At 38.5% G+C, this 8,391-nt stretch overlaps 1 protein-coding gene across 1 annotated transcript in view; it reads right to left on the bottom strand.

Moving 5' to 3' along the window:
- Window positions 1-226: 226 nt before the first annotated feature.
- LRPPRC (leucine rich pentatricopeptide repeat containing) overlaps window positions 227-8,391 on the bottom strand; it is a 103,988-nt gene continuing 95,823 nt past the window's right edge. Inside the window, exons 35-38 of the mRNA XM_014833550.3 lie at window positions 6,414-6,488; window positions 4,286-4,370; window positions 2,211-2,353; window positions 227-386 (exon numbers count right to left, since the gene is read on the bottom strand). Coding sequence (XP_014689036.3) covers window positions 330-386; window positions 2,211-2,353; window positions 4,286-4,370; window positions 6,414-6,488 — 360 coding nt within the window. The 3' untranslated portion in view covers window positions 227-329. The remainder of the gene's footprint in view (window positions 387-2,210; window positions 2,354-4,285; window positions 4,371-6,413; window positions 6,489-8,391) is intronic.

The following is an 8,391-nucleotide window of genomic DNA, read 5'->3' as shown; positions in this document are numbered from 1 at the left end:
TGTAAACAACACAAAACACGAGAACTGAAGAGTCAATGGGAGAAGAACCCTGAAAAACTACGGCTTCAGACATTAGGAGCCTCGAAGAAAATGCCGTAGATTTATATTGTAGGCAAAACCCAAAATAAGTCTAGTGACTGAGTGCACACAATTATTGTCAATGAGATCTGAATCTATCATATAATTATATGATGCTATACAAATAAACAAAAGTACATAAACAAAGTAACTTTTCATTTATTTATTTTGTTCTTGCAAATACATTTAAAAAATAACATTTTAGACACAGAATTACAAATACACACAAAACAAAGTAGTGGCTGCTTTTTTCACAAAGGGTTCTCCCTTGATTCCTTTAGCTGCTTTGCATAAAACTCAAAGCTTTCCTGTGAAGGAGACAAAAAGAGAGGGAAGTCACAGATAAAGTTACTAGCAAGAGGTGATGGTACAAAACTTACAAATCAAAAAGTACTGCACACTGGTAGCACAGACTGCAGGGCCTATGGCAGTCGCTGTCCCCTCGAGCTTCAGCACTCCTTTGTTTTACGAAATCATCAGTTCAAGGGCCCAAATTCGGAGTGAAGGCTAGGACAGGCGCCTCTGCAGTGTGCATGCACGTGCGTGCAGGTATTTACACCTGGGTACAGAAGGCTGAGGGGTTTGAAATAAACATGGTGCAGTGACTTTTTAGCTCCACGACACAATAAAAAGGAATTGTACATATACAATTTCTCTTATTAAATAAAATAAAATTTCCTGGGCAACTATTGAATGAGAGAAAATATTTGAAAGTCATATATCTGATAAGGGGTTAATATCAAACATATATAAAGAACTCATACCACTCAACAGCAAAAACCAAAAACTTTGATTAAAAAATGGGCAGAGGAACTGAATAGAAATTTTTCCAAAGAAGACATACAGATGGCCAACACGCGCATGAAAAGATACTCAACATCACTAATCATAAGGGAAATGCAAATCAAAACCTCACACCTGTTAGAACGGCTATTATCAAAAAGACAAGAAATAACAAGTGTTGGCGAGGATGTGGAGAAAAGGGAACCCTTGTGCACTGTTGGTGGGAATGTAAATTAGTGCAGACACTATGAAAAAACAATATGGAGGTTCCTAAAAAAATTAAAAATAGAACTATCATATGATCCAGCAATTCCACTTCTGGGTAAAACACTAATTTGAAAAGATAAATGCACTCCCATGTTCACTGCAGCACTATCTACAATAGCCAAGACATGGAAACAACCTAAGTGTCCACCAATGGATTTAAAAATATTCCATACAATGGAATATTATTCAGCCAGAATAAAGAATGAAATCTTGCCATTTGTGACAACATGGATGGACCTTGAGGGCTATGCTAAGTGAAATAAATCAGAGAGAAAAAGATAAATACTGTAGGATGTCACTTATACATGTAATTAAAAAAACCAACCACAGACAAAACTGACCTCATGGATATAGAGAACAGACTGGTGGTTGCCTGAGGTGGGGGTTGGGGAGGTGGGTAAAATGGGTGAGGGGGTCAAAGGCCCAAATTTCCAGTTATAAAATGAGTAAGTCATGGGGATGCAAGGTAACAGCACGGTGACTATAGCTAATAATACTGTATTGCATATTTGAAAGGAGCTAGGAGCGAGAATCTTGAAAGTTCTCATCACAAGAAAAAAAATTTGTAACTAGGTATGGTGATGGATGTCAACTGGACTTACTGTGGTGATCATTTTGCAATATATACAAATATTTAATCATGTTGTACGCCTGAAACTCATATAATGTTATGTCAATTATACTTCAATAAAAAATAATTTCCTAGATGAAGAAATAAAAGCCCAAGTATTTAGAATGAACAAGTAATTAACAGGGACATAATATGCTTGGTTACTGAAATACGTTAAATCCTATTTCAAGTTGAAATGATGAGAGAACCGCCCCAAGGACATTTGATAAATTCCTATCTACAGCTGAAGGTCTGAGACTGACCTTGTACTTAAATCTCAGCCCCAGGGGGCGATGTTCGCACACACCAAACCTGAGGCACGATCGTTCAGTTCCCCAAGCCCTCCCCTGAGGTTCTTCCCAGAGATTTAATCCTCCTGTAATTAAGTATTCAACTTATTTTTTTACACATTATTATGAAGCACACATAAATCTGTGGAGGTATTTTTTCCCCTTAATTAAGAAATACTCACAGGAGGCTCAGTGAAAGGGACAGACTCTCCAGCATTCTTCAGAAAAACTGCGTAACGCTTTAGAAACAGATCGTTCAACTTCATATTCTTTGCAGTCAAGTTTTCATATAGTGCTTTAGCAGACACGACATCATTGTCCAAGACTGAAGAAAAAGATATTAAGCATAGTTAAAGACGATCTATCTTCCTCTTTTCCCAAAACACTTAGCTGTTCAGGGACTCATGGATCCCGTTATCCCAAGGCAAATGAATACTTAACCACCTTCAGAAACGCCACACTCAGAACCTACAAGCTCCCTCACTCCTTCCCCATACTTCTCATTCAGCATTATTCACTATGGAAGAGACGGAAAATGACAAACATGGCTATTTTTAAAGACCCATGAGAGTTAAAGTGACCACAAACTGAAGTCCTAAAACAGAGTCAGCACATACCATTCAACCCTCTTCTGCTTAAAACCACACTTTGAGATTAAGCTAATTCAGGGACTGCTGTGAGGGGCATGTCAATTATGTACAAATCTATATCTACATCAAGATCATCAGCTAAACACCACCAAAAAGACTTTCAATACATTCCCCTACCATAAAATAAGCAAAGATGAGGAATATAGTTAGTATAATGACAAAAACAAAATCTGTATACATTATCAACATACATAAAAAATTTATATACATCTATATAACATTAAGAAGTTACACTAATATTTCACTCACTTGGATGATGAAGTAGCCTAGAAGCTAAGGTTAGCTGGCTCTCTCTGCACTTGCGGCTGATTTGCAGAAAATTTGTTTTAAGTTTGTGGAGATTACAAGGGCTCTGCTAACAATGGCTGTTGGTAATCCAACTCTTTAATTTGCATTAGATGAACATCTAAGCACCAAACAACCCCCACCCTACACTGACGCTGAATAACCAATCCCAACTCCAGCAGCACCAAGGTGAGCCTTCAGGACGCATGTGAGAAATTGAGGGATCAATCCAAGGATCTCCCAAAAAGTAATGAGCATAAATCACTCATAAGCTCTCACTGGAGTTGAACAGATCTTTGCAGTTTGGGTGAAGTCAATTTCCAGGGTAAATCCTTTGTTCCTCTCGCTAAGGGACAAACCCTCCAGGCAGCTGCTCAGAAAACTCTCCCAATCTTCCCCTTCACAGCTTCCTGATCTCCCTGCGCCTCTGCCCCCCAGTTCCCAAGTGGGATCACACAATTCAGTAGTCGTTTTATGCTGTTTGACACATAATATTCCATGTTATTTAGTTATTGTTTAATATCTGCCAATTCCACAGATGGAACTTTGAGAAGGTTTATAATTACAGCTCTATTTTGAAATACATCATGTTCCCCTCCCAAGAGTGGAAAAATGGAGATCCAATTTACTAATTCTGATTGCTGAGTCCGTTGTCTTGCCAACAATAAAATCAACAAAGCAATCCTTAGTTACTCCTTGCCTCAAGTGAGCAAATCAGTGGGTGGCAGATGGATAGGTGATCACAACTTAGAAATGCTAACGTTTATCTTAGTTACTGAGGAAACGTTAGACTGGTTCCCTTTCATATGTGATTGCCTTGCAATGAGGGAACAAACTGTTTAAAAGAGTGGAATTTCAACTGTGACTTAAGGTAAAACCTTGGGATCCACTTTTTAATTAAGGTCTGTTGTTTCAAAGGAGAAGGCAGGCACGCAGGGAGGGTACTGCAGGAGCAAGAAGGCAAGTCAAGTGACAGTCTCCAATAGGTATCATTTCAGGTGGCAGAGCCTTGGGGAGACTGGACCGGTTCCCGATACGTGAAGCCACGTGAACTTCCACGTTTTTCCCCAGGAGCCTCGGATCCTACCCAACACACCTGGGCCCCTCTGAAGATGCTCAGTGACATTTTTTATGTTAAAGTTATATGAGTAATTTCACATTGTTCTTAAATATAGTTTTAAAACATTCTAAAGCTAAATAAATTATTCTGTCATAAGTAATTATCGGATATTTAGGATTACTGCCTTTGAGCTGAAGACTTAGCTAACTATGCTACAAATATTTAAATCACTTAAATACTACAGTCAGATTAAACTTATTACCATAGCTTTTCATGATGGAAGTGTATGCTTCTTCCTTTTCAGTTAATTCAGGAATCAATTCTAACAAAGATTTCAGAGCTGGTGCCTAGGAAATTAAATACAGGTAACATTACCATAACTCAAAAGAACAGTAAAACATAATGTCCGTTTATCAGTGTTCTATCAAAAAGTCTTGACAATAATTACAACAGAACTGCCTATTCCATGGACGATTTTCCCTTCTGTATATCATAGTATTTGATGTCGATTTAATAATTCATAGACAAAACAAACCAGGATTTTTCAAAAGTTAATGGAATTCTATTTATATTTCTATGACTATTTTCATAAATTATTATAAAGATTACTTCTTTTGTCAACTGGTGACCACACCAAGAAGTTACGTGATCCCAAAGGGGAGAGGACGTAATACTGCATCTTTAGGTGCCAAAAGTTTTAGATGAAATGTGAAGACTTCAGTCAAACATTCTGAAGTTTTCTCTACTTGGTATATAATAGAGCATTTTCAGGACCTCGTTGGAATTTTTACTCGATTGCTTTTCAGAGGGTATCTAGACACAGCTATGGTTTTACTTCCTGTAGTGAACACAGAACTGCCACACCCTAAGGAATAACCACTGAATGTTTCCAAACACACTCCAATATTGCTGGACAAATCAAAGGTGGATACATTTACACTCTGTTCCCACCTGACCAAGAAAAGTTCAATCTGGCTTAATTAGTCTAATATCAAAGAGCTAGATCCTGTAATTGGAATTTTTAAAAACTTCAACTCACTCTTTAGCATGCTCATTCAGTCAATCCATAAGTGGACTACATCTTTCCAGGACATCCCACAATTCAAAGTCTCCTGGGCGGAATGTTCTCAGCACATATATTACTGAGCACTTCCTGTCCCATCTTCTGAAAAGACAGTAGGTACCTGGCACAGCCCCATATGTGGAGGGACAGGAGCTTTTTAGATTTCTTATACTTCTTAATCACAAATTTTAAAAAAGTCTTTTTGAAAGGAAAAAAAAGGGGAACTAAATATTTCCTAAAAATTATTTGTTGTAAATAAATACGAGACAGACAAAATCTCTAGAGTGTTTTTAGATAAAAGTGCAATAAGGTAAATTACACAAAGAAGTGTGTGTATTTGTGGAGGAAGTGTGTGGAGATTAAGGAAAACTAGACCTCCCACACTGGGAACAACCTAAATGTTTCACATAAAACAAACAGTACTACTGGCGCTCAGCTTGAAACTTCATAATGTGCCCAAAGAGACTAAGAATGGGGTTTCTGGTGCTCAACAGGTAAAACTGGATCTAAAAAAATTTTTTTAAATATGCTTTTATTCTGAAGATTTTATTTTTTTCCTTTTTCTCCCCAAAGCCCCGCAGTACATAATTGTATATTCTTAGTTGGAGTCCTTCTAGCTGTGGCATGTGGAAAGCCGCCTCAGCATGGCTTGATAAGCGGTGCCACATCCGCACCCAGGATTCGAACTGGTGAAACCTTGGGCCACCACAGCGGAGTGCACGAACTTAACCACTTGACCATGGGGGTGGCCCCATAAAAAATGCTTTTATCCTTTTTTTTAAAACATCAAAAATATGACTTGGTCCTGTTTCTCACACTCACACACACTCACACGCCTTTTAGTGTAAATAAGGTAACCTAGAAACTGAGAACATTAATTTGTAGCACATACCAGTTTTAAAGCCAAACGGCTCATCCACCTGACGGCTTATATCTGACAAATAGTCACAAGCCGCCACTTGCCAGGAGACGCTCTGCAGGGTGAAGTCTCCCTCGGCAGGTCTCCTGCTGAACGTGCTAAGTGACCTGAGCAACAGGACTGGTATCCTCCGTTTCCAAGGGCCCTTTCCTGGAGCTCTCACTGCACAACTACATGCACAGAGAATCCACTGCATATACTGACTTGTATTTCCACTACAACTAAGGGGCCAGAACTGACTCCATAGCAACATCTGAAAAAGTAAACAACTACAGACAAGCAAGTCTTCAATCTCTAGAGTGTTTTTATATAAAATCCTGAAACAACAAACTCTTACATGATACTCAATAGCTTTGAACAAGACTGGCTTATAGCACAACTGGTGCGTCAGCAAGTAAAGCACAGTACCTTTCCTCGTCTCTGAGAACTCCGAATACAGAACACCAGGAAAATTGGGGTCTGTTCAGCAATTGCACCACATCTCTAAAAAGTGAAACATTATTCAGTAAGTGAAGATTCTTGATAAACAAGCAGACCAAGGTGAACACTCCCAATTAAGAAAGTTCACAATAATACAGTAATGTGTCATTACCAATAGGAAGGCCTAATAGTCAACCAATTTTTTAAGGTAAGAAAAAAGAAAACAAGTGCAAGTTATGCCAAGCTTTTATGAATGCTGTCCTTGGCATCACAAGTATAAAGTTTGTTTAAAAAGAAAAGGGAAAAATTAAACTAATGCTTCAACAACCACAGCATAAGGTTTAGGACTGCAAAGAAAGAGGGAAAAAAAGAAACACTATTCCTCTCCAATTATACTGCCAAGCATTCACAAGTGAGCTAGGGATCATAAGGTTAATTATACATTTAATAAGGTGTCAGGGAGATAACTGCTCGTTTCTTTATAAAAATTAAAATGTACAAAGCAAGTTCTCTTTAAAGTATAATTACCTACACTTATGCATACAAAAGGACTGATTTCAATCTCTCTATTTTATAAAAGGCTTTCATCGCAACAGACAGCCAGTGCTTGAGAAAGAGACAAAAGTTAAACTCAAAAAAAAAAGTTTATATGACAGACCAGATAAATCAAGTGTCTATCCAATCTTAGATGCTATAGTAAAATCAAATATGGCAAGACAATATTTTAGTTTACATTCATCACAGATGTCATTCTCTTAAGTTTCTAAAAGCACACGGCTCTTTCAAAGCTTTAAAATATTGTCAATACTAAAATGAATAGGATAAAAAGAACTTTTGGGGACACACAGAATATTTACATTATAAACTGATGTTTTCGACGTCTGTGAATAAAGTATGCTTCACTACAGCAAGAATAATCTTTTGCTTTTGCTGTTTGACAAGCAGGTAAAGGCTGGGGAAAGGGTTTATCATCTGAACCTCTGTCTACTGAAGGATGAAAACGGAAAGTCTACTGCTGTTGCATCAACCCTCAGCTGTCATCAAGAGCCCCCGACAGGCGGCTGTGGGTGACACAGACCGGAGCTCTGAGGCAGCAGGCACTATCCCTGCTGTCTCCCACCCCAGGCTGCTGTCAGCCGTGTTCTTGAAGAGCCTTGAAAGCTTACAGCTCAGAACAAGCTGGTAGATGAATGACCAAGTGCCACTTTCTAAAGAACTATCAAAATGACGTGCTAAAATCAAATGAGTACCATCACATGTATGATTAGATATGCATACACCCCTAGTAGGTACACTTAGATATGTACACACAAAGATAAAGCATTAGGATTTATGCCTTTCAAGATAGAGTTTTTAACACTAAAGGCAGCAAGATTAAACAATGAAAAGATTCCTGAAATCCCTATCATAAACTGCCTTTCCTGTAAAAAAAAAAAAAAAAAAAAAAAAAAGGAGGAGAAGGAAGGAAAAAATTAAACAAACCAAACCAAAAATTTCCAATTAACTGGAATTTCTCTCTGTCCAGGAACAAAAGTAAAATAAGCCTTAGAAGCAGTGCCAATTTACAATTTTTACAGAACTGTTAACATAGAGAAATTTCTCAGGAACTCCTTTCACAAGTGGCTTAGATGCTACTGTCAACCTAGATGAACTTTAAGGATCAAAACTAGAGCCGGAGCGAATGGGTGCAGGCTCACCTTCCAGATCTACCGCTTAGGATGTTTTGCAGCTAGTGAGAATGTAAGTGAACATACTACTATTTACTCTCAGAAACTGGTCCCAGGCCTCAGTGTGACACAGGGAGTCTACACAAACACAGCCGTTGGTGGGATCACGGTGACTGTTTGACTGCCACCTGCTGGGAAGGGGCTCCCCGGCGGCGCCTGTTTGTGTACATTGCCAGTGGCAGCTCCGATCACCCACCGTTCTGTCGGCACTTGGTGCAGCTTTATATTTAGTGCTGTTA

The sequence above is a fragment of the Equus asinus genome, chromosome 6 (genome assembly GCF_041296235.1).
Source record: "Equus asinus isolate D_3611 breed Donkey chromosome 6, EquAss-T2T_v2, whole genome shotgun sequence".
Lineage (NCBI taxonomy): Eukaryota > Metazoa > Chordata > Mammalia > Perissodactyla > Equidae > Equus > Equus asinus.
This window is presented reverse-complemented; position numbering and strand designations above follow the sequence as displayed.